This window comes from Herpailurus yagouaroundi, unplaced genomic scaffold (assembly GCF_014898765.1).
Source record: "Herpailurus yagouaroundi ecotype Mexico unplaced genomic scaffold, PumYag 196, whole genome shotgun sequence".
NCBI lineage: Eukaryota > Metazoa > Chordata > Mammalia > Carnivora > Felidae > Herpailurus > Herpailurus yagouaroundi.
The window spans coordinates 964,936-990,694 of NW_024412427.1; the positions used below are offsets into that span (position 1 = coordinate 964,936).

General features: G+C 53.1%; 1 protein-coding gene across 2 annotated transcripts in view; it reads left to right on the plus strand.

Moving 5' to 3' along the window:
* The first annotated feature begins 3,948 nt into the window (after window positions 1-3,948).
* SLC13A3 (solute carrier family 13 member 3) overlaps window positions 3,949-25,759 on the plus strand; it is a 73,113-nt gene continuing 51,302 nt past the window's right edge. For both annotated transcript variants that reach the window (XM_040446865.1, XM_040446866.1), the window contains exon 1: window positions 3,949-4,114. In XM_040446865.1, coding sequence (XP_040302799.1) covers window positions 4,004-4,114 — 111 coding nt within the window. In that variant the 5' untranslated portion in view covers window positions 3,949-4,003. The remainder of the gene's footprint in view (window positions 4,115-25,759) is intronic.

Sequence of the window (25,759 nt, forward strand, 5' to 3'; positions counted from 1 at the left end):
GACTGTGCCACCCAGGCGCCCCGACTTACTGTCCTCTTAATCTCTTAGCTCCTTCCAGAACAAGGGAGCCAGTCCAGGGGCTCTGGGAGCAACATACCCTGGTCCCAACTGCCTCCATCAGGCTTTGGGGAGTGACCACAGTTTCTATGACGTCAGCTGGACTAAGTCCCCAGGAATAGTTTTTCCCGTTTGGAAACCTGTCCTCCCACCCCCGGGCTTTGAACGTCCAAAGTGCTCCCTCCGGGGCCTCACCCTTTATCCGAGATTGTCTGACACTAACCTGGTTGGAACCTTTGATGAAGCCGGTTATGGAGCTGCTCAAGGTCAGGTGCCTGATCTGAAAGGACATGGGAGAAAGTTTCATCACAGCCTGCCAAGGGCCCATTGGGAAATAACTTGCCCTACGGGCTTACGGGCAGCATGGCAACGTGACCCACCTAGGAAGCGGGCACTGCCCCTCTTTCTGGTCCATATCGCCATCTTTGAATGAAAAGCGTTTAAGTTTTATTTTTATTTTTATTTATTTTTAGGGAGAGAGCACGAATGGGGGGAGGGGCAGCGGGAGAGAGAGAGAGAGAGAGAGAGAGAGAGAGAGAGAGAGAGAGAATCTTAAGCAGGCTCCATGCTCTGCAAGGAGCCCGACACAGGCCTCGATCCTACGACCCTGGGATCATGACCTGAGCTGAAATCAAGAGTTGGATGCTCAGCTGACTGAGCCACCCACGTGCCCCAAAGCATTTAAATTTTCAGTGAAAAGGATGCTCATTAGAATGGCCATCGTAAAAAACAAAAAAAACCAACTCGGTTAATCATAAGTGTTGGCAAAGAGGTGGAGAATTTAGAACCCTCCTCCGCTCTTCATGAGAGCTCTAAAATGGCATGGACACTTGGGAAAATGGTCTGGCAACTCTTCAAAAGGTTACATACAGAGTTAACAAATGGCTCACCAATTCTACTCCTAGGTGTAGACCCAAGAGAACTGGAAACATGTCCTTACAAAACTTTGTACAGGAATGTTCACAGAAGCATTATTCATAATAGCCAAAAATGGAAACAACTCAAATGCCCATCAACTGATGACTAGACAAATAAAATGTGCTTTATTCACACAATGGAATATTATTTGCCCCGTTAAAAGGAGCAAAGCACTGATCTGTCATGCTAAGTAAAAGAAAGCAAACACAAAAGACCATCTATTGTATGATTCCATTTATGTGAAATGTCCAGAACAGGCAAATCTGTACAGACAGAAAGTAGATGAGTGTTTATCTACCATTTGGGAGGTTGGGGGGTAGGAACTGGGGTGATCATTAATGCATATGAGGTTTCTTTTGGGGGTGATGAAGTTCTCTACAACTGATTGTAGTCACGATTGCCTGTGTGAGTATACTAAAAACCATTCACCTGAACACTTTAGATGGGGGAACTATATGCTATTGTTATTTTTTTAAAAAATTTTTAAACATTTATTTATTTTTGAGACACAGAGAGAGACAGAGCACAAGTGAGGGAGGGGCAGAGAGAAGGGGGGGACACAGAATCTGAAGCAGGCTCCAGGCTCTGAGCTGTCAGCACAGAGCCCGACGCGGGGCTCGAACCCATAAACCGTGAGATCATGACCTGAGCCGAAGTCGGACGTTTAACCAGCTGAGCCACCCAGGCGCCCCACTATTAGGTTGTTATTTTTCAAATGAGAACAGAATATGCCACTCTGCTTAAATCCCTACAGTGGTTGCCTTATCATCATAGCGCGGGTACACTGTCCTCACCCAGGCTTTCAAGATCCTGGGTTGTCTAGCTGCTGGCTCTCCTTCTGATCACACCTCTGCATCCCAGGTTCTGGATCATTCTAAGCCACCCGGTTTGTTCCTGCCTTGGAGCCATTGCACTCGGCTTTTCCTTCTTCCGGAAGGAATTTTTCATTTCGCTTGAGTACACACCGTGCTGATCGGGATTGCCAAATGGTAAGCTAGACGGGTGTTTATAAGATACTGATGTATCGTTTTCCAAAGTGGTTGGCTAAGTGATCATTTCCAGTAGCCATCTGTGAGGCTTCCAGTTGCCCTAGAGTCTGGCCAACACTTCACGTTGGCCTCTGTTTAACTTTGCTAGCCCAGGGGGTTCGTATCACCCTGAGATTTCAGTTTGTATTTCCCTGATGGCTTGTAATGTTGAGCATCTTTTTATGTGCCTAATGGTCATCTGTAGGTCTATTTTTTTTTTTTTTTTTTTTTTTTTTTGGTGAAGTGTCTTGAAATATTTTGCCTATTTTGAAATCGGGGTGTGTAACTTCGTATTATTGAGTCGTAATAGATTTTAGAATAGAGATACGAGTTCTTTGTCAGATATAGTTTTGAAGATATTTTTCCCGGATTATGTTAAATTTATATTTCAAATGCTCATCTTAGGAAAGGAGAAAGGTGTAAAACCAATGATTTCTAGCTTAAGAAGCTAGGAAAAAAACAAAACAAAACAAAACAAAAAAACCAGAGACGAATAAGCCCAAAGTAAGTAGAAAGAAGGAAATAATAAGAACAGAGGGGCTTCCCCGGGGAAGGTGGAGCAGACCTAGTTTTCTCTACTCTTCCTGCGGAGGACGATTGGGAACGCTGTACCCAAGAATACTTCAGAGAGTGGAGAGGCGAAGGCGGGGACTTGGGACCCAAGGAACAACCTGGTGATGGGTTTTCTTTCTGCCTACTCTATCTCAGGCTTGGAAGCCGCAGGCAACCTGGAAATGTCAGCAGGGGCTGCCAAAGAGCCCTGACGAAAGCGAGCGCTCTGTAGCCAAAGGGCCAGGAAAAGTTCAGCCAAGAGAGACCACTTTTAGACAGAACCTTCTCTACTCCAGCTGAACACCATGGGGAAAACATGGGAGCTCGCTCCCCCCAGCACAGGCTGAGTGAGGAGCCCCGACTTCGATCCTCACCGGGCTACGACCCTGTGTGCCAGCTTCCTTCCCAGGGTGGTGTCAGAGGAAGTGGAGGAGGGGGCTGGGACTTGTGTGCTCCCTGGTTAGTAAGGAGCCTCCTCTCCTGGTACCCCCTTTCCGTGTTTGCTGGTTTTGTTAGAAGGGTGGAAAGACAAGCGATAGCCTGGGAGGAAGGGTTTGCAAACCGCCTATCGTATCCGGCGTATATAAATCACTCTCAAACCTCTAAGACCACAAGGCCATGTGTCTACACCTCTATCCGAAGGGCTAAAACAAAAAAGTAGGGACAACACCAAATGCTGGCAAAGATGTGGAAAAAACTGGATCACGGATTCATTGCCAGTGGAAATGTAAAATGATGCAAACACTCTGGGAAACAGTTTCGCAGTTTTCTTTAAAAGCCAAGGAGGCAACTACCGTATCACTCAGCGGTTGTGCGCCCGTGCATTTATCCAGGAGGAAGGAAACGATTCCTTCCTCCAGGCTCCGATCTCCAGACGGCTCACCCACCCTGGGGGCAAGTAGAAACTAAATCAACAGCGGAGACCCCCGCTCAGCGCTTGCTCTGTGCCAGGCGTCGTGCTAGGCGTCAGCGGGCCATCTCCCTCAACCTTCCCAACAGACCTCTTGGCTGGTAGAGGCCGCGATCATCATCCGAGGCTCCAAGGCCGTTGCTCATGGCCACGCGGCTGGACTGTGCAGAGCCCGGATTCAAACCCAGGGGGACGCTGACAAGCGCTTTCATCCTCACCTGGTCATTACCAACCGTTTAACGGGGGCGGTAAAAAGCGTGGAAAAGGTGTGGCCGCGGCGGCCGCGGGTTAGACCCGAGGCCACGCTGCCCGGAGGGCCGGAGTCTGGTTCCCAGTTCCTGGGCCTGACTTCCCTTAACTTTGCCGGGCCTCTCGCCCCCAGGCCCAGGGGCGCAGGCACCACCCTGCAGGGGCAGGAGAAGGCGGGCCCCCGAGCGCAGTCCCCTCCCCGAGCCCTCCCCCGGGCTTTAAGCCGGAGCAGGGGAGCGGGGCGCGGGCAGTCCCGGGCTGGCTCGGTCCGCCCGGCGATCGCGCGGATATGGCGGCGCTGGCGACCGTGGCCAAGAAGGTGTGGAGCGCGCGGCGGCTGCTGGTGCTGCTCTTGGCGCCGCTCGCGCTGCTGCCGGTGGTCTTCGCCCTCCCGCCCAAGGTAACGCCTCGTCCGCCGGGCGCCCCCCGTCCCGCGCGCCCGCCGGCCCGCCCCCGAGGTCCCAGACCTGACCGATTTCACCAGAACCCCCCACCCCCACCCCTCGACCCTCTGCCCCTGTGCCCTGCCCCCTCCGGCCCTTTCCCGGCCGCGCCTTGGAGCCGGAGTCCGGCCCAGCCTTCGGGATGGTTCCCCCGTCTGCCGGAGCGAGTTCTCTTTGCTGGGCTCGGCGCGCGGGGCGCCGGGTTGAACGCTTCCCTAGATGATCCCAATGCCAAGCTGAAGGGCCTGGGGCAAGTCACTTAGCTCCGCTGGACTTCGGTTTGCCCAGATGTAACAGTGGAGGCAGCGACGGCGTTGGGGCAGATATTAAATAGGGCAATCTATGTACCTCTCTTCGAACTGAGCCTGGCCCACAGGAAGTGCCCGCTGCCCCACTGGCTGGTCTGATGCCAGGCCCCTTACCTGCTGCGAGCAGGCCGAGATTGGAAGAACCCCCTGGAGCCGGGCGCTAAGCTTTTAAGGGGGCGCTAAGCTTTGCCTTAAAGCGCGTCGTTTTATGTCATCCTTTCAGTGCCCCTCAGGGGGTGAGGATTATTTATCTCCTTTTCTAGAGAAGAAAAGTGAGGCTCAGAGAGAGGAAGTGACTTGGTCAGGGTCACATGGCTAGCAGCTGAGCAGGGATCCATTCCCTGGCTTGTCAGAAGCCAGCACTCGAGCGGTTTCTCCGCTCTCAAAGAAAGCAATCCCTCGACCAAAGGCTGCAGATTGAGGTCAGGAATGTCATGATGAAAGTCAACACCAATGGGGGCTGGGCGAAGATGGGTGTCACAGGTCCCTATTGCGCCCCTCACTGGTACCCAGCCCTTCTGGGGCGTCACGGGAGGGCATAGGACAAGGCTCCTACCTCCAGGAAGTTGTTTCACTATCTCTCAACGTGAGGCTAAATGTTCATAAAAAATAAAAGCAGAGAGAGGGTGTCATTTAGAGGTACATTACCCAGCACCCGCCAGCAGAGACCAGGGGAGCTGGGAGAGGTATTCGGAGAGGGCTGCCTGGAGGAAGGGGTCCTCCTTGGGCACAGGGAGTGAGGAGGTGATACCAGCTGGTGCCAGAGAGACCCAGAGCTAATGTACAAACGTGGTCTTCAGTGTGGAATTACCTAAACGCTTCGACTTTTTTGACATAGAAGAGAGAAAGACAACAAATGCCCGGATAAGGATTACGTCACTTTCAAAAACCGTCCCATTCCCGGCCAGGCGCTGACCTCAGGATCTTAGCCCAACCCCCTTTCTTCTTTGGGTCTCACTTTCCTTGTCTGTAAAATGGGGCCCTCGTGGTGCTGGCTTCTGAGAATTGATGTGCAAGGTTGAGCGAGGAAGTTGCCTCACTTTATGGGGCATGATTAGGGGAAGGACGGATGGGGTCTGTGATGTCCCAGGTGGAGTCCCAGGGAAGAAAAGACAGAAACACCCAGGGTCTTTCTCCTCAGGAGGGGGTTCTGCAGGCTTCTGTCTGCTCTGCGCTCTAGCAACATCCATGAACTCAGGGACAGATCCAAGGGTTATGGGGCCTGAAGCATACAGTATTTGAGAAGTGCCTTTTAAGAAAAAGCACACAGATTTACAAAGAGAAAATTCAGTATAGGGCTGGGGAGGGGCTCAGAAGCTTAAGCTCCATAAGCTTCGCGGTGAATCCACTTCCATGGGAATCCTAACGTGCACAGGTGCAGAGAGCCTGTAACCTTCTGCAGGGGTGGTAGGCCCAGTAAGTAAGGTGTTGTGTTGAGTGCTTAACGCTCAGTATGTGCCAAGCGCCGTGCAAAGAGCTTCTCGGGCATCGTCCTATATAATGTGCACGCACCCAGGGAGACAGTTACTATTAGCATCCCTACTGGCCAGCTGAGGAAATGGACCTCAGCAAGGTTAGGTGACCTGCCCGAGGTCACACAGCCTGTACAGAGCCACTTCTCCTCATTGCACGGTATAGTCTTTCTTCAGTTGTGATTGAATCAGAGTCTTTCGTGTTCCCCGCAGATCCTGGTGGGGACGCTTTGTGTGGCCTGAGATGTCACTGCCTCTTTAAGTGGCTGATAAATGAGGGCCTCCCCGGAGGCAGGTCTGGCTTTTTGGGGGGGGGGCGTCTTAGCTTCCCTCAAAGATCTGTATCCCATACTCAAAGCCTCACCCTTGATAACGATATACTTACTTACTTATCATTATTTTATTCTTGGCTAGTAACTGACATGTTTCTCAACCTGCTGTGCAATGTGAATTACACATCCTTAGAGAACATTGAACAGAGAACATTGCCGTTTTTATCGATCTGGGGCAGACATTTAAAGCAAAGAGTGGGTGTGCTAGGCAAACACAGCTTCCAGACAATTTCCGTAGTAATCTTAACCAGTTTCAACCCTGTGCTAACCTCCCCAAACAAAGCCTGGGCAGGGGGCGGCTAACAAAAACTTTCTGTTTGCTGTGCAAATGTAGCTTCGAGGCAAGTGTCCTTGGTGTCCACTCCCACTCCCAACGTCACATTGCCACTTCTGAGCCTCCGTCCCATGGAAATTCTGGAACCAGCACCAGTGCAGGTTATATTGTACACATGGGTTCCCCCCAAACTTTGCAGATATCAGATCAGGAAAAACAATGGAGATGCTTGGGCATTGGCCATCTCCCCCTCATTGGGTCCTGATGATGGCTCCCAGCCACCACTCCTCTGATGTTCTGGGAGTCTGTGTGGTCGACAGGGTTGGCCCTCAGGCACCTGTCCCCCCCGGCGGCTGGTGAGCCGGTCTGCGGGGAGGTCAGGGTTAATCTGAAGAGCGGATGGGAGGGGGGGGGGAACAATTCTTACATTATGTCCTCCTGGCTTGGAACGGAATGCTGTCAGCAGGGATGAAAGGAGTGGGATGCCCTTCTGGAATGCAGTGGTTGCAATTTCCAGTTCCACTGGAGATCCTGGCTCTTGCTACAACAGGGCTGGAGACTTAGGAGGTCAGGATGCTGCTGGAGGGACCACCCCAAAATCTTCCAAGAGTGGCCATTCCGGGAGAGGGAAGCTTAGGGACTGGCCTTGGGCGGCCAGTGGGGACAGATGAAGCTGTTAAAGCAGCTGGCAAGGGAGTGCTAGCCCCATGTGTTTGCAGGGAAGTCTTGCCCCCTTTCCTACCTGACGACCCACACCCACCGAAAGCAAATGTAGCCAGATTGACCAGGTGGCCAGGATGAGCTCTTGTAGTGGGTACTCACAGGTGACTCTTTCTAAGGACGCTTTGACGAGGAGGAGTCTGGGGATATTCTAGGCAGGACTGCTACAAGCTGTGTTGTCGCACAGGCTGTGCACTGCGCAAGGGGCCTCGGGTTGGCAGTGAGATTGAACCACCCTGCACTTTACCTGCCAAGCGATGTATCCTGGTGCAGTGCTAGATCTGCCTGAGGAAGAGCTCCTCCCCGTCCTAATTTGCACATCCCAATTTGCACAAAGGTATCAAGTCTGGCTAGCAGCAGACTTGTTCTGAGATGGTGGAATTTTTGTTTGTTTGTTTGTTTGAGATGGTGGAATTTTTTTAGGCAACGGTAGTGCACCTGTAAGGTCAGAGGCCCTTTGGCATTTTCCTAATTCTTGTGGGTGGCATTTAGGTGGGTGATGAGGAAAAATGGTCATTTCATTCCCGGTTTGGAGTCTTGGGAATCAGAACTGGATTCCCATTCCACATGCTTGCTCTGTGACCCTGGGCAAGTCATTTGACTTCTCTGGGCTTCATTGTCTTCACTGACAGTGTGGCCACGAGACCACCGTCCTCCCTGGTTATTATTTGGGCCCAGTGAAATCATATACTGTGCGTGTGCCCTTACTTCCTACTTTTAAATTCAGTGCTCAAGGCATGACTCACCTCTCCCGTGCTTTAGCTGGAGAAACGGACACCCAGAGAAGTCAAATGATGGACAGAGCACCAGCCTAACCGCCGAGAAGACCTGCCTTTGGGTCTTGGCTCTGAAACTCTGAGACTGGAGGCTTTGCATCTCTGAGCCTTGGTTCCCTCATTTGTGAAGTGAGGACTCACACCCTTCCCAAGGGCTTTACAAGACTTAATTAAGAGAACATACAGAAATTGTCCCGTGGGGCACCACACGTAGTGTGGTTTCTAATAACTGTCAAAGCGTTTCCCCACTTATCCTTTGCTGACTTACACGCCTTTCAAATTTTGGTGTATTTACTCTTTCCATCGCCTTAAGAAGAGGGAGTAATGATGATCCCCATTAGTACAGATGAGGAGAACAAAGCACAGAGAAGTTAGGTAATGTTCCTGAGGTCGCACAGCTACTGAACATTATTTTGGTCACTTCTCTTGGTCCTGGGTCTTGGAAGATAGGATGGCCGGGGTTCTTAGAGACCCTGACTCTTCCCTTAACAGGGGCTTCCCAGAAAACCCCACAGACCCCGCCCTGTGGGTCGAGAAAGTTCTCGGGCCAGATACTGCCCTGCTGCTTTTAACTTGTATCCTCTCATTGAACCCAGAGGGCTTGGACAGGGAACCCCCAAATGGACTAAGGTTTGATTTAGCTTCCGTCATCCAAATACCACCCACAACATTTTTGCCAGATCCCCTTTACCCCGCTCAGTATTACTATACTCCTGTCACCACCCCCTTCTTTCTTACATTACTACTGCCTTACTCCCCCTCCCCTCCTTTTCAAAAAACTTCTATACAATGACTTAAAAAGGAAATTTAATGCCAAGACCATGCATGGGAAAACCAGGATCACAAATGACTAATAGAAGAAAGGTAGCAATAAATACCTCTGCAGTGTTGGTGAATCTGGCTCGAAGCTGAGGGCCTGAGACCCGCCCTCTCTGTGTCGCATAGGGAGGCAAGCGGTCAAGGGAGGTGGTAAAGACAAGTCAGTACCAAACTGAGACTCTGTTTTGGAAGGAGCGAGAGGGAGGAAAGAATCCGAAGAGTGTCTTCACCCCGCTGAAATGGTTCCCCACCTGATAGATGGATTTGCTCATAGTCCTTTCCTGCCAGGATTTCGTGATGACGAATAAGTTCATGTGCAAAAACTGCATCTCAGACACACATAAATTTTTTCTTTTGCGTTCTGTCCTTTACACGGTTTTTTCCTGGAGGGATCTTTGAGGCTAATTGGGGGAGGGGAAAAGGGGAGCCGCTTGTGTGTTTGGCGGAATGAGCTGCATTGAAATGGTCAGTCCTAAGCCTCAGTCTACTCATACGGAGATTGGGTCTAATCATACCGGAATGAGTTCATATGCTTGAGGCACTTCGCCAAGTGCTGGCTCATAGTAGGCACTCAGTACATGTCAGCTGTTGGGGCGCCTGGGTGGCTCAGTGGGTTAAGCGTCCACCTTCAGCTCAGGCCACGAGCTCACAGTCTGTGGGTTCGAGCCCCACGCCGGGCTCTGTGCCGACAGCTCGGAGCCTGGAGCCTGCTTCGGATTCTGTGCCTCCCTCTCTCTCTGCCCCTCCCCTGCTCGCACTGTCTCTCTCTCTCAAAAACTAAATAAACATTAAAGAAAAATGTTTAAGTAAATGTCAGCTGTTATTGCTGCTACTGTCACGCTGTTCCAGAACTTGGGGATCACTCCAGTTCAACTTCCGCAAAGAGGGAACTGAGGCCCAGAGTGAGTGAGTGACAGGGTGGGGGTGAACTTCCTCCCCCTCTCTTTGTCCATTGATCCAGCCGTCATGTTTCATCTGACACTATTTCCTTCTGTCTCTGAGCCTACCTTCTAGATACAGGGTGAGGGGAATGAGAGGTCAAGCTCCCTTACTTCTGCTTAGATCACGTGGGCCCTCAACAAAGAATAAGAACAGCTCGGGGCGCCTGGGTGGCGCAGTCGGTTAAGCGTCCGACTTCAGCCCAGGTCACGATCTCGCGGTCCGTGAGTTCGAGCCCCACGTCGGGCTCTGGGCTGACGGCTCGGAGCCTGGAGCCTGCTTCCGATTCTGTGTCTCCCTCTCTCTCTGCCCCTCCCCCGTTCATGCTCTGTCTCTCTCTGTCTCAAAAATAAATAAACGTTAAAAAAAAATCTAAAAAAGGAATAAGAACAGCTCATATTTATTGAGCATTTAACTAGGAGCTCTGGTCCCCTCGCTCCCTCTGCTCCCACATTGACCTTGCTCTTTCTTAAATACCTCAAAATTGCTCTCACCCCAGGGCCTTTGCACTTGCAAAGACCCTCTGTCTGCATTGGTCTTTCCTCAGCTATCTGCAAGGCTTCCTTTCTCACTTCATTCACCTCTGCTCAAAGATGAACCTCCCTGAGGTCTTCCCTGACCTCCCTGTCTAACAGAGGAAACAAAAAATCCTTCACACTCGTTGTTTACCATCTCTAGGAATTAGCTAGCCCTGGTAGGGGCTGAACTTCCAGGGTTAACAAGGTCCCAGGATGTCAGAGCATCAAATTCAGAGACTAGAAAACATGCTTGTTTCAATCTCCCACACTCTCCCCTCACTGTAATCCGGCCTCATAGGCCTTCTTTGGGTTCTTCAAACCTACCGAGCGTGTTCCTGCCTCAGGACCTTTGCATTTGCTGTCTTCTCTGCCTGGTATGCCCTTGCCCCTGATCTTCCTGATCCTTCTGGATCCTTCTGGTCATTCAGGTCTTAGCTCTAATAGCATCTCTTCTGAGGAGTCTCCCTTGATTACTCCTTCTCAAGAACGCTTGTCCTCCTTACCCCCCAAACACTCTCTAAACCAGCCTCCTGTTTTATTTCTTTCGTGGAATTCATCCCAGTCTGAAATGGTCATTATATGTTCCCCGTCTGCCTCCCCAGCTAGACTGTGTAAGGGAATGGCCTGTTCCCTACAGCATCCCCAGTGCCTAGGACAGCATCTGACATATAGTAGGTACTCAGTTAACAAGTGAATGAATGAATTTGGATTTGAACCTAGGTATCTCTGATTTCAGAAAACGTGCCCTTTTTTTTTTTAATTAAAAATTTTTTTTCAAATGTTTATATTTGAGAGAGAGAGAAACCACAAGCAGGGGTGGGGCAGAGAGAGAGAGGGAGATACAGAATCTGAAGCAGGCTCCAGGCTCTGAGCTGTCGGCACAGAGCCCCACACCGGGCTCGAACCCGTGAGCCGTGAGATCATGACCTGAGCCAAAGTCAGATGCTTAACTGACTGAGCCACCCAGGCGCCCTGGAAAACAGGCACTTTGAAAAGCCGCAGGCTGCTGCCCATTTGTGGAAGACTGGAGCTGGAACCAGTATTCCCAGATCTCCTTTTTTTTTTTTTTTTTTTTTTTTTTTCATTTGGGAAGACGGAGGCCCGGCGCGGGAGAGGGCCTGGAGGGGCTTTCGCGGCCTCTCCCAGCCCGGTGGCCCCAGAACCCTCATCTGTGCCCTTACACGCTCTCCCGGAGGGTCTGACCCATTGCCCACACAGGCCCCTGGGCCTCGGAACCGCTTCTCTGAGGCCCAGCCAACTTTCCACTTCCCCGGAGCTCCAGCCAGGTGTGTAAACAGGCCAATGCAATTCCTGGTGATGCAGCAGGGAGCAAGATCGTCCCCTGACCAGACTCAACAGGACAGTGCCCTCTGGACTGATGAGCAGGATGTTCTGACACCCCCCAGACCCTGAAGACACAAAGTCAGCACCTTAGCAAGGCCGGACCCGGCCGGGCCTAAGCCAAGTCACGCACGCGCTCCCGAGTCACCCTCTCCGGCTAGGACGCATCAGGAAAGAGACGCACAAGGCCACAGATCAGAGCACCTCCTGGCCAGTGCCTTCCCTTCCCTGAGCCTCAATCTCCTCACCTGCAAAGTGGGCATAATGACACCAACCTGCTGGGAAGACTTGAAGGTGTCTGATGCATAGTAGGTGCTCAATAAAGGAGCCTGGCTGTTACCGTTATCTGCATAATAGGGGTACCAGACTCTTGGCCCTGCTGCCTGTCCCTGAAATTTACAGGCGAGGGGCAACGAAGGGGAAAGAGCCTGTGTTGTCGGGTCGGGGGAAGCACAACACACAGGACCGAACGGTGATCCCCAGTCGATAAAGAGGTTGGAAAAGGGCCTGGGGCAGGGGCACAGACCAGGGTGGGCCAGGAAGTGGGGTTTGATTTCAATTGTATTAAGCGCTCCTACGGGAATGTGCTGGTCCCTGGGAGGCTGCAGGAAACGAATTCAAGTTTGTCGATGTCCTGCCCCACAGGCCTAATTCATGGCCCCTTTTCTGTTCCCCAAGAGGCTCCTAAGAGTCACAGCCAACACCACTCCAGCACGGCTCAAAGCACTCAAGATCCTCTAGCTAGCACATTTATGCTTCCTATGGCTCTGTGGGGCAGGTGCTGTTATCGTCCACATTTACAGACGAGGAAACTGAGGCACAGAACGGTTTAGTCACTTGCCCGAGCTCCCAAGGCTTGGGGGTGGCAGAGCTGGGACCCAAACCCTGGCACTCTAGCTCCAGAGTCGGTGCTCTTAGGCACGATGTGTGACACAGGGGTAATGGGCCCATTTTATAAGTGGGCAGGTCGAGGCCGAAAAGCGAAGCCACTTGCCAACACCTCACAGTCACTGAATGGGCAGCGGGACTGGCATTTGAGCCTGGTTCTACCTGGCTGAAAGCCCACACTCCTTCGTGGTTCAGTGGAGGCAAGGGGTAAGGAAGGGACTGCTGTGCTAGACTTGTTGGGGACATCAAGAAAAGCTTCCCAAGAGACCCCTGTCACCCTGACCCAAGTAGGAGTTCGGAAGTCTCTCGGGGAGCTCTCTGAAGACAGGAACGAACACAGGGGGTCAAGCATGACATGTAGGAGCTTGGCTTTCACCGCTCGGGTTCAAATCCTGGCTTTTTCGTAGGCTGTGTAACCTTAGGCCGGTCGCTTGGCCTCTCTGTGCCTCCGTTTTCTCTATACGCAGGTATGATGATTATCCATGATGTTTGTGAAGGTTTCAACAGACGTTGGCTGACTTCACGGACAAATCACCTACTACGTTCTAGGCTCTGGGGCACGCTTTAAATCAGGGATTCTCAAGCATTTTGCTCCCCAGGAGACGGCTGGCGAAGTCTGGGGACATTAGTGGTTGTCACAGCTGTGCTGGAGTTGCCGGCTGGCATCTAGGCGGGTGGAGGCCGGGGGTGCAGCGAAACATCCCCCCGTGCCCAGGTCGCCCCACGACTAAGTCCTCGGGCCCCAGACGTCGGTGGTGCGGCGCTTGAGAACCCTGCCTTCAGTGTGTTTCTTTATTTTGATCCCCACCCCCCGCCAGCCTGCGAGGCAGGCACGGTCAAGTGCCAAGGCCGCGAGGGGAAGCGCCGTCCTGTGGGCACACAGCCTGGCTGCAGACGGCCTCATGGGGCCGAGAGGGTTTGGAAATGGAGGGCGTTCCAGGCGAGACGAAACCCCGGCCACCCAGCCCAGCTCACGGACCAGCTCCAGGCGGACGGAGCTGACCCGTTGTCCCCTCTGCCCTCGGGACTCTCGGCGGGCGGGGGACAGCCACCTTTGCCTTGGCTGGGAGAAACAAGGGAAGCCCTTGTTCACTGCCACCCACAGCCTCAATTGTCCCCAAGCTTTCACAGGCTGCTTGCACCTTTCTCTCCTGACAAGCTGCTTTCCCCGCTGGCCGGGGGCCTGGAGGAGAAGGGGGGCGTGAAGGAAGACAAATCCTGCCCCTCCCTGCTCCAGCCCCAAACACAGACGTGTAGATGGTTTGCCGGGGGTGTGTGTGCGAGGGGCGCCCACGCCCGGGACCGGGACGTGAAATGTGGGGACCCGGAGGACACGGCAGACGCCTGGTGCGGCACCCTGCCCACGGACTGGCTCCCGCCTCTTGTAGGGGACCCTGGGGACCCCGGGGACTGAGTCCCGTTCTGAGAGCACCTTCTCACCCCCGCTCAACCGACCGTCAACCCGGGAGGCCTGGCTCCGTTCCCCGCTCCTGACCTTTTTCTTCGGTGGGCCCTGGGCCTCCTCCGGGCCTCGGCTTTCATCCTCTGGAAAATGGGTCCACCCACGATCACTGGGCTGGGGTGCCCGCCCCCAGAATCCCTTTCTGAGAGGTGGCGAGGGCAGAGTCATGAGAATACGAGCCCTGGAACCAGACTTCCTGGACTCCTCTCGCTCTACCCCTTCCTGGCTGTGTGACCTCGGACAAGTGACTTAGCCTCTCTGTGCCTCAGTTCGTCCTCCGTAAAATGAGGACACTGCTAGGACCCACCTCATGGGGGTGCTGTGAAGATTGGCTCATACACCTTAGAAACTTTCGGCTGTGCCTAGAACATAGGAGGTGATACGTTCACGTTTGCTAGTTGTGTATTCTTAATAGCGTTCGCATTTACAAAGGAGCCCACGAATCCGGAGGTCTGGAAGTGCTTTACGGGAAGTGAGCCTTGCTCCTGAATCCTCTTGGCCTCCTCCCTTTCCTCACTGTGTGGGTTCTTGCGTCTTCTGAGCTCTGTTCCCTTCCTCATAAGATGGAATAAGTTCCTCTCCCAGGGGCTGCCGAGAATATTAAGTGAGCTAGTGCTTATCAGAGAAAAACGTCTTTTTCTTATTCTTGGCCTGAAACCTGGAGCCCCAGAGGCCTGAGAAGTGAGGGATTGTGGGCAGTGGAGGGTCATTGTCAAAAGGGGCTTGGAAACTCCACAGGTCTGGCCTCAGCGGCAGGGGCCAGCTTCCCCCCTCGGGCACCGCACCGGCCCCCAGGATGCCTGGAGCGGGGCCAGCTGGACCAGAGTAGGGGTGGGATGATGGGAAACAGAGCTGAGAATGTGAGGAGCAGGGCAGACCCCCAGTGCCTGAAGGAAGTGAGGCAAAGTAGTGCTTGCAGGGAATACGTGGCCTCAGCTGACCCGGGATGGATGCCAGTATGGCCAAGAACTTGCTCTGGGAGTGGGGGGAGCACTCGCCCGCCTCGGTGTCCTGATCTGTCTCATGGGCCTGCCTACCTCATGGGGCCATGGTGAGGATCCAGGGCCAAGAGCTTTGTATGCAGTAAAGTGCCCCGAAATAGTAGGGACCCTGTCTTGTTCACCAATGCACCTTCCCACACCCGGCACACAGTAGGTGCTTAATAAATGTGTCCACAACAAATATGGAATAAAAACGGGTATTTCTAGTTTCCTGTGTGCCAGGCCCTGTCCACAAGTGATGAATACATTCAGTCAAACACTATTAATTGAGCACCTACTGCATGCTGGTTGCCATTCCAGAGGAACGTGGCAGTGAACCAAATAGTCGTTAAGTCTTTATACTTGTGGAACTGACATTCTAGACGGGGAGACATTGAAAGCACCCACAACAGGTAAATAAGTAAGATCTAGGATATGCCAGATAAGAAGAAGTACCCCGGAGAAATAAAATCGGGGAAGGGGAGTGGGAAGTGGACAATGCAGTTTTAGAGTCAGGAAGGTTTCGGTGAGAAGGGACATTTGAACGACTACCGGAAGGAAATGACACTTGAGCAAAGCTGGGCACGTGTAAGGGAGGAGCAAGGAAACGGCAGGTGCAAAGGCACTGAGGCAGAGCGCGGCAGGTGTGCAGGAAACATCAAACGATCTTCTTGGGTCCTCGAGACAGCCCTTCCCGGGAGACAGACCCCTGGCCCCCTGGTCATGGAGAAACTAAGCTCAAGGGCCGAGCTGGCATTTAGAGTCAGATCCAGCAAACGTGCCAGTGCCTTCAGGGCGGAGGTCGCTTCAGCCGGAGAAAGGGCTTCTGTTCGTACCGGCCCCCAAAGACGCGGAAGGGGATCTGAGGAGAGCGGGGTGAAACGAAGAAGCTTAGGTGCACCCCTGCCCCATGGTGGGAACCGAAGGGCCCTCTGGACGGCTAGGGAGACAGGCCCAGGGAGGTAAAAAGAGCCACCCAAGGTCACAGAGTGGGCGTTGCCCTCTTTTTTCAGAACAGCGTGTTCTGTCCTTCTTGGGCCGAGTCAGGCCCCTGGGGCCTCGTGGGTCCCGTGGGGCTCCCACCCTCCCCACCTGTCTGTCTGGCTCATGAATGGTTAGTGAAGCTTGGGCAGCTGTGTTGTGTGAGCTACCCCAGGAGCACTTTTAATGAGTGGCTCCAAGAGCTGGAACTTGCTAGAACATCTGCTAATGAGTCCAGGGGTCTGACCCAGTCCAGTTCAAAGGGAGGGTAGGAGGGTGAGGTGGCTGCAGCCTCACAGGTCTCCCGAGGCAGGTCACTTCCCACCGCCTCTTCCTCTTCTCCCCCTTGCGTCTAGGGCCTGGATGGACACGGGTGGGTCCTGCTTTCCTGGGTGTTTTCAGGCCCAGGAGAGGGTAGGCGGGAGCCCTGGTTGCAAACTAGAGACCAGACTTCCCAGCTGCCTCCACGATTTCCCTCTGGGTCGCCCTGGGCTAGTTTCTGACTTAACCTTCCGCGCCCCGGTCCCCTCCGGAAAATGGGCACACGGAACTCACCCTCAAGGTCCACACTGCTTATCCTCAAGACTGAACAGACGCAGAGAGGGCGCGAACGGGCTTGTAGAAAGCCTTTCTGTTGAGGATCCTTTCGTTTTCTTTAATAGAACCTTCCAGACTGCGTGTGGAACCAAAGTCGGAGTAAGTCTAAGGAGCTCGGCCCCGCACAGAGTTGGTCGCGCAGTGCTGGCTGTTACCGTCACTGTCGTTCTCGGCGCTGAGCCTGGTCGAGGGCTCTGGGCTCAGACCATGTGGCGGGAGTCGCACTTCACCCCTGGCTAGAAATCCACGTGGAGGAAAGAGTCACGGAACCTGTCTGGGCCTGTTTTCTCGTTTCTAAACAGGGTCTTGTGTCAGGCAGCTGACTTAGTGAGTGTCGGAGGCATGCTTGGTGGCTGGCCGGGGCAAGGCCTCCGGAAACGGTAGCCGACTTAGTCTCCTCTCCCACTCACACTGAGGCAGTATGACCTTGGGCAGGTCGCTCAAGCTCTCTGAGCCATGGTAGAGGGGGACAGCGGTTGTGGCTGTGGCTGCCTCACGGAGCTGGGGGTAGGGCTAAAAACCAGGAGTCCACGGGAACCCGCCTGGCGTGGAACAGCGTTCGGTGCATGTGGCCATGTCGAGTAGCGGTGGTATTGCTCTGAGGCAACGAGGGACAGTCCCTTGAGAGACTGGGGGCTGAGGGGAGAGAGGGGACATGCCCAGAGCGTTGCAGGCCTTTCGGAGAAGGGCCATGGCCACGTTCCCTTTGATCGCCCTCCCGGCTCTCTCAGAACGGCGTAATATGCCTCCTCATTTACGAACGAGGACCCAGAGGCTCGGGAGGGACACGTGTCGGTCCAAGGCTTGCAGCGTGCTGAGTGCTGGGCGAGGGTTTACTCCCAGGACCACGTGGCTCCCGGTGGCCTGTGCCCCTGAGCCGCAGCTGGCTTCGCTCCCCACCCCTCTTTTCAAATGGCGGCCTCATGCCTAGATGCCTCTTGGCCTCTCTCAGGCTCTCTCTCTCGTCTTGCCAGGCTGGGCCTTTTCCCTGGGCCTGTCGTGTGTCTGCTCCAAACTCCCTTCCCTTCGGGGTCCGTATCTGTGTCCCACTTAGAATCACCACCTTTATCCTTAGAGATCATTGGGGTGAAATCGCGCATTTCAGGGGGCAAGACACAGAGCTCGTCAGTAACGGGGGACATTTTGTGAGGTGCTAACTCTGCCATCCATCGCTCCCAGGCCCTCACCGACGTTAACTTAGTTTACCCTTGAGACAAGAACTATGAGTCGAAATCCTTATCGTCACCATCATCCCTGTGTTGCGGATGAGGAGACGGAGGCATAGAGTCAAGTCACGTACTCCAGGAAGCATAGAGGCAGGATTTGAACCCAGGCACCCCGGCTCGGGATGCCAACGGCGTGACTCATAGGGCCCTCTGCTTTTGGGGGGATCAGGCCCAGATTTCAGCCCCCGGGTCCTAGCTCCCCGTCCAGGTCTTGTTCTACTGATCTCATCAGCTCCTGCTTCTCGGGGGCTGGCCTTCCTCCGCGTGCTGGACCGTCCTGGCGATGGGGACGCCATCGCTCCTATGTCAGCTGTGAGCAAACCGAGGCTCCGATGGGGAGGCGGCCTGCTCGAGGTCCCTCACACCAGCAGCGATGGCTCCAGAGGTTCCGGTCACGGCACGGGCCCTGAGCTGGGGTCACGAGAGGATATGCTGGGAGGCTTAAGGCATGGTTTCTGCCTTGCTAGAGTTCGAGGCTTCCCACAGTCGGCCCTGCGCACTCCCGGGGAAGGGGCATTTTCTGGGCAGTGGGAGGGCACCACCGTGGGCAGCTGGCCCCAGTCCTGCGCCCTGAAGGGCTGGCCGACCAGCTCTCTGCCTGGCATGGAGCCTCCAGCCAGTGCCCGCTGAGAGCCTGGCCGTGGCTCAGCGCCCTGACAAAAACTCCTGCAGCGACCCAGCAGGGAGATGGGGCGCAGGAGGAATGATGGCCACAGACACGGTTTCTGGCCAGCGCCTGACCCTGCCCTCAGCGAACAGACCGTTTGCTGAGTGAGAAGGGGCAAGCCTGGGGGCGCCGGGGCAAAAGTGGCCTCGTGTCTGCCTGGAAATCATTCCCCAGCTCAAAAATTAACCACCTGACACGGCATTTTCTTCTTTCTCTGCCTATTTTGTCCGCAGACTTTAATCCCTGTAGTAACGGGCTGGCTAAATCCGAGAGGCTGGGATTTCTTTGGTGGGGTGTGTGTGTGGGGGGGGGGATTATAAGGCTTCCTGTAAGAAATGGCTGGGTTGGATTGGCATGACTAGGTCAGGGTCAGGGACTCTGGTGACCAACCCCACCATTCGTGGCTCCCACCCGGGGCCAGGAGGGGCGTAAGCCAGATGAGGCACCCACAGAGCAAAGTTTAAGCTGGGCTCTCCCTCATCCAGCCCTGCTCCCGACTCCTCTGCCTGGCAAAGCTCAAGGCACAACAGTCTTTCAATGAAACAAGGTACAAATTCCTCACCTCTCACTTGCTGTGTGACCTCAGGCAAGCCACTTTCCTTCTCTGGGCAGCCATCGTACCAGGGCTTAGGGTAGACCACGGTTTCACACTAGTGACGGTGACAGCACCGGGGACAAATAATTCTTCCTTGTGGGGCCGTCCTGTGCATCGTAAGGTGTTTAGCAGCATCCCTGGCCTCTACCCACCAGGTACCAGTAACACCCTTTCCATCATGGCAGCCCAAAGTGTCCCCAGATAAGTGCCCCCCGGGGGACAAAATCCCCCCCTGTTGAGAACCATCGAATTAAATGATCTCAGGGCGCGCCTGGGTGGCTCAGTCGGTTAGGCGTCCAACCTCGGCTCAGGTCATGATGTCGCGGTTCATGAGTTCAAGCCCTGCCTCGGGCTCTGTGCCGACAGCTCGGAGCCTGGAGCTTGGAGCCTGCTCCGGATTCTGTGTCTCCCTCTCCCTCTGCCCCTCCCCAACTCGTGCTCTGTGTCTCCCTCTCTCTCTCAAAAATAAACATTAAAAAACATTTTATGCAATGATCTCAGGTTCATGCTGGCTCTCATATTTTAAGATTTATTTTAAGAATGACAAACAGCATTTTTGAAGCCTAGCTTCAAGAAATTAAACCTGTATTATTAAGACTATAGTACCATTACTCTCTGATTACTACTAATAAATAAAACATAACAGCTCATATTTATTGAATATTCTCACATGACTATCGCTGGGTAACTGCTTCTTCTATTACATAAAATAAATCACTCTCTGAGGTGGGTACTATTATTATGTGCTTACAGCAGATAAGGCAACTGAGGCAGAGGCCAGTTAAATAACCAGATCACACAGCCAGGGTGTGGACGGATTGCATTTCTAATGCAGGCTTGCCCAATCCCAACGCCCGTGCTATACTTCTGTTATGTAAAAGGATTAGAAAATACAGGTAAACAAAAGGCAAGACCGTAGTTTCTGGTAACAAGATTGCTAGGTGGGAGGCACTTCTGGTTTAAGTTGGTGGGATCCAGCCTTTTCTATTCCATTCACCTTTCTGAAGCGGTCTGCACGCAGCAACAAAGAGCAGCAAACAGAACATGCTGTCGCGAGGAAAGACGGCAGTCCCCAACGCTGCCCCGGGTGCAAAGAAGGGCTGATGATGGCAGTGGGGTTTGGACCACACTGCGGGAGACCAAGAGCGAGGCGAGCCTTCGCGGTTCCTGGGCAGAGGGCAGACTCTCCCCAAGCAGTTTTCGACTCCCTGAGCCCTTCTGGACGCTGGCGAAGCCTGGGGCATGCGCAGCAGGGAAGGCTGAGTCCCCGAGACACATGTGACAACACAGATGAACTGGATGAGGAGGCTCGAAGACCCTCGGCAGGAAGTAGGATGCTTTAAGGGGGAAGAAGACAACGGATGGATGACGACCAGCTGTATGGTTGTAATGGGTCTCGTTTTCTCCATCAAAGAGGCATAAGGCCCAAGGAGACCCCAAAGAACTGGGACATTCTTGGGACTTCACACTTAGTCCCCACAGTGAGCTCACCGCCTAGAGTAGAGAGAGACCCACTCCAGGGCAGTGCTGGTGAGACAGGGTTCCGAGAAAATTCGCAGAAAAATGCCTAGACACCTGCTGCCTCGGCTCCCGGGCCGCGGCCCCCCCCCCCCGACCATCCCCTCTCCCCACGCCTGCCTTTCACAAAGAACTCGTCTGAAAAGAATGCCCCTCATTCTGTGTTGATGTGGAGGAACCAGCATGAAAAATAAAAAGACAGAGGACATCCAGTAAAAAAGGAAACAATAAATGCTGAAGCGGCTGTGGTACCAAGTAGGAGAAACTACTGAACAGACGTTTCTCTGTGAAATGTGAAACATAAAGAAATGATGGCCTTCCTAAAATAAATCTCAAGATCAGGAAATCAAAGGGTCAAAGAGGAGACCGTGAAAAGGAGAAGGGCGTGGGGGAAAAAAAAAAAAAAAAGCCCTGTTCCGGAAGTGGGTGGGAGAGAACAAAATCAAGCCGTTCTATTCTAAAAGCCATACTAGAAACCGAAAGGTGGAAAAAGATTCAAAATATAACCGGGGACGTGATGTCCAGGTGGAAGACTGAACAAAATGAGGCAGAAAAGAAAGAAAGGATGAGAGGAAAAATGATCCGTATGGAATCCAGAGGAAATCTGACTTCCGCCTAACTGGTGTGGCTCAAGGCGAAATAAGGAAACAGACAAAGGAAGCAGAAAACAGCACAACTCCCTCCACTTACATCCCGATGAGCCCCTTGTAAGTTGAACATACCGCGAGTCGAAAATGCATTTCCTGCACTTAACCTACGGAACGGCACTGCTTAGCCCGGCTGCGCTCGGAACACTTCCATCAGCCTCCACTTGGGCGAAGTCATTGGACACGAAGCCCACTTGATGATCAAGTGTTGAATATCTCAGGGGATTTATTGAATACTTGAGTGAACATGGAGGGCAGAACAGTCGTAGGGACGCGCGGTGGTCGCGAGCGTGTGGGTTGTTGACCCTCGGGATCGCGGTGGCCGACCGGGAGTTGGGGTCACGGCCGCTGTGCAGCGTCACGAGAGAGCCGGGTGACATATATGGCCCGTGCTGGCGGGAAAAGATCAAACTTAAGAACTCAAAGTACGCTTTCTACCGAACGTGTGTTGTTTTTGCACCCTCCTAACCTCGAAAAGTCATTAAGTGAAGCCATCGTACGTTGGGGACCGTCAGTATTAGAATCTCTAATAGCAGAAAAGTGCTCCGAAACTAAAGGAAAACATATGCAGATTTTCTGTCTCCCGGAAAAAAATAACGTATAGAGACTCATCAACACTGAGATGTGTATGTCATGGTAACAGTCAGGGACTAGGGGGTTAAACAAAAAAATCTTCTGGCTATCCAGGCAAAAAATTCTGGTGAGCTATAAGGAGGAAGAAATCAGGCTGGCCTCAAATTTCTGCACTAGAACAATGAAATGTCTAGTAATCTTCAGAGAAAGGAGCACACCCCCAGTGTGTTACAGATCTAGTCCTTGTGTGTATTCAGAGATTGTCTTCTTTAAGAAAAAACCAGGGTCGCTTGGGTAGCTCAGCCGGTAAGAGTCTGACGTTGGCTCAGGTCATGATCTGGAGGTCTGTGGGTTCGAACCCCGCATCGGGCTCTGCGTGGACAGCTCAGAGGCTGGAGCCTGCTTTGGATTCTGTGTCTCCCTCTCCCTCTGCCCCTCCCCTGCTCGCACTCTGTCCCTCTCTCTCAAAGCTCAATAAACTTAAAAAAAAAAAAAAAAAAAAAAAGACAAACCATATGTGTAGTTGAAATTTGGAAAGTAGGGAGAATAATGAAGAAATAGACATGTATTCATTCATAATCTCACTCGTAAAACAGCCTGCCCGACGGTTGCATATTCCAGATGCCTTTGCACACATCTTTTCTGATGGGATCCTCTCTGATGTAACATCCCCGGGTCATTATTATTATCGTCAGTCAGCAGGTGCAGGAATTTGGGCTCAGAGCGGTCAGTGGCTTGCCTTCAGAGCTCCGTAGTGGAACCACCACACCCGGGCTTCCTGGCCCTCGAGCCCATGAGCAGCTCCATCCAACACAACTTTCAGTGATGATGGGCATTTCTAGCTGTTCCATCCGGAATGGTAGACCCTAGTCTCAAGTAGTGAGCTGAGCCCCTGAAACGTGGCTCACGTGACTGAGACACTGGAATTCTAAATTTCCTTCCTTTTCAACGAATTCAAACTTGCAGAGCAGCGTGTGGCCTGAAGCTCTGTATTTGGCCAGCCCGGCCCTGGAGATCTCGTTGGCATTCTTTTCCCTTCTAAGAAAACGGCTGGCCACTTTCCGTTCAGTGTCCCCCAACCCCATCCACATCAGGTTCGTCCAAAGCCTGGCCCGTGAGTCAACCGTGATAACCGGGACCAGCCAGAGCTTCTCGCACCTGTCTTATTGGGCCGCGGCCTCCTTCAAGGGCATCCCCACCCCTGGAGGCTTCCGCTGAGTTGCACCAGCTTCTAATGGCGGAGGGGACGGGCCAGGCAGCTGAGAGATATTTCACCTGAGGCCATGACTCCCTCGACCGTGGGCCACCTCAGCAAGATGACCGACCTGTCCTGAACAAAGTGGCGAGGAGGCCAGTTGCTGACTCAGAGATGACCCAGAAAGGGAGTCTGTGCAGGACCAGACACCTGCCCCAGCCAGAAGTTAAATTTCAAAGGAAAGAGGCCTTGGGATCACGTGACTCTGTGCTTCGACCCGAATCTGCCCTTGAGGGATCAAGGGAAGTCTCCATTTGCAGACCAGCAGGAGGAGCGTCCGTGCAGCCAAGTGGCTGGTCTGAGTTCATGGAAAAGAGGACCCAGACGCAGAGGTGGGACAGATGTGCTGTGGGCTGGAGTAAAATCATGGATCCACCCGGACCCTACTCCCTGGTCCATTATTTATTTAATCTTATTTTTTGAGAGCGAGACAAAGCACGAACAGGAGAGGGGCAGAGAGAGGGAGACACAGAATCCGAAGCAGGTTCCAGGCTCTGAGCTGTCGGCACAGAGCCTGACGTGGGGCTCGAACTCACGGAGTGCGAGATCATGACCTGAGCTGAAGTCGGACGCTTAACCGACTGAGCCACCCAGGCACCCCTCCCTGGTCCACTGTTTAAATGGCAACCAGGCCCGGGTGTGGTGAGATCTGCTTTTGAATTCTGCCTGGTCCTCAAGAGATCACTGTTCCTCACCAGACCTCCGTTTCTATAGCTGTAAAATAGGAATTTTAAAAGGGAGTGGAGATTTTAAATATAGCATCCTAGGATCCCTAGTGCTCTGTAAACAACTTGACATTAGATTCGGATTTGGGTCCGTGTAAGCCCTTTTCTGGGATTTTACACCAATGAAAACCATTTAAACTAGAGATCATAAACCGTAACCATGGGCTTGCTACTGTTTGCCGATGTGGGCTTTTTGTTTTTGTTTTTGTTTTTGTTTGCCTACACTTTGCTCTTACTAAGTAAATCTTTTAAAACTCTGAGCTTCCACATAAAAGCACAGTTTCAAGCTTCTTTTGAAAAAGCAGGAGATCTGGCATCGTGGGGCTCATGTTCTCATGAACCGGGCAGCAGTCGGTGTTCTTGGACAGGCCTGTACTTCCCGTGTGTCGCCGTCCCCAACTCCTCCCTGCTGCCCTCGAGACGCTGAAGCCCAGCGCCAGCTCTCATTTGTCACCAAGCTTGGGCTTTTCCACTCCCCTTCCAAAGGGATGGTTTTCTGTACCCACAGCACTGTCAGACTTGAGGAAATGATGTGATGTTTCTCACACCAGCCCACTCCACTCACTCACTTGTCGCCCGCCCTTGAGTTTGGATCCCTGACTTGGATCGTTTCTTCATTCATTGAACAGATATCCATTGAGGCCCTGGAGATAGACGTGAACAGATAAAGACAAGAGACCTGTTTGTTTGGAGCTTAGGGTCTGGTTGGGGGAAGAGAGAACAGGAAGCCAGCAAACGAGAAATACTCGAGTTAATTGTGAAGCACTTGATGAGAGCAAGGCCAGACAACATGGAAATCAGACCATAATCGATAGCCTGGTCAGAGTGGGACTCCCGGAGGAGGTGACCTTTGAGAGGAGGGCCAAATAACAAGCAGGAGCCAGCTGCACCCGTGATCAGGGTTGAGGAGACCCAGCAGAGGGGGCAGCGGGTGCAAAGACCTGGAGGCAGGAACTGGCTCGGCCTGCTTGGTCTCTGAGAGCCCACCACTTAGTGTGTGCGTAGGCACCCCCCCTCTCCAGGCCTTGCCTGCACGCCTCCTGTGCGATTTTTGCTCTCTGGAAGTCGGTTCCGTCCTCAAGGCCTGGCAGGGATGGGGGGTGAGGGCCAGTAGTACTTATTAATTCCCCGCCAGATGTCTGGCATCCAGCTGGCGATTGTGAATCCAGTTGCCCACAGGAAGCTGAGCTGGGGCAGGCAAGCAATTTGGGGTCACCTTGGCCCTGCTCCAATCCCTAACTAACCAGCAAGGTAATGAAACACGCTCTTGACCCACTTACTGGCAAAGCCCCATGCCGGCCAAGGATCAACTTCCCAATTCCCACCATTTGCCTCGGGTCACCTCCCCAGCTGACCTGTGCTGTATCTGGAGCGTTCCTCCGCCAAGGACTATTGTTGACATCTTGGCGAGAGCACCCGGGGTTGGGGGGGGGGAGAGAAAGAGGGAGCGAGTAGAGGGAGGAGAGCGAAAGAAACAGAGGGAGAACAGGGGAGGGGAGGAGAGGGAGAGGGAGAATGCAGGCCTGGGACTCAGAGCCTTTGAAAGGCAACCCTTACAGCCAGAATTTACCAGAAACCGCCCCCCCCCCCACTATATAATACGCGGTAATTGTACACTTCACCAAAGGACCTATAAGATGGCACCCCCGAAGCAGATGTATTTGAATGTTCACAGAAGCTTTACTCGTAGTTGCCCCAATCTGGAAACAATGCAAATGTCCGGCGGCAGGAAGACGTACAGATAGAGGGTGGTGTGTGCACAGGATGGAATACTACTCAGCAGTAACAAAGAATAGACAGCTGACATACAGAGCCACGTAGAGGAGCCTCATGGGCATTGTATGGAGCAAAAAGCATACAAGCTCATCCTTCTGATTCCGTTTAAGTCCCAAGAGCACGCAAAACCCATCTATAGCAGGGGAAATCACAGCAGCGTTTTGGGAAGGGGCGTAAGGATTGACCTGAAGGGGGCAAGAGGGAACCTTCTGG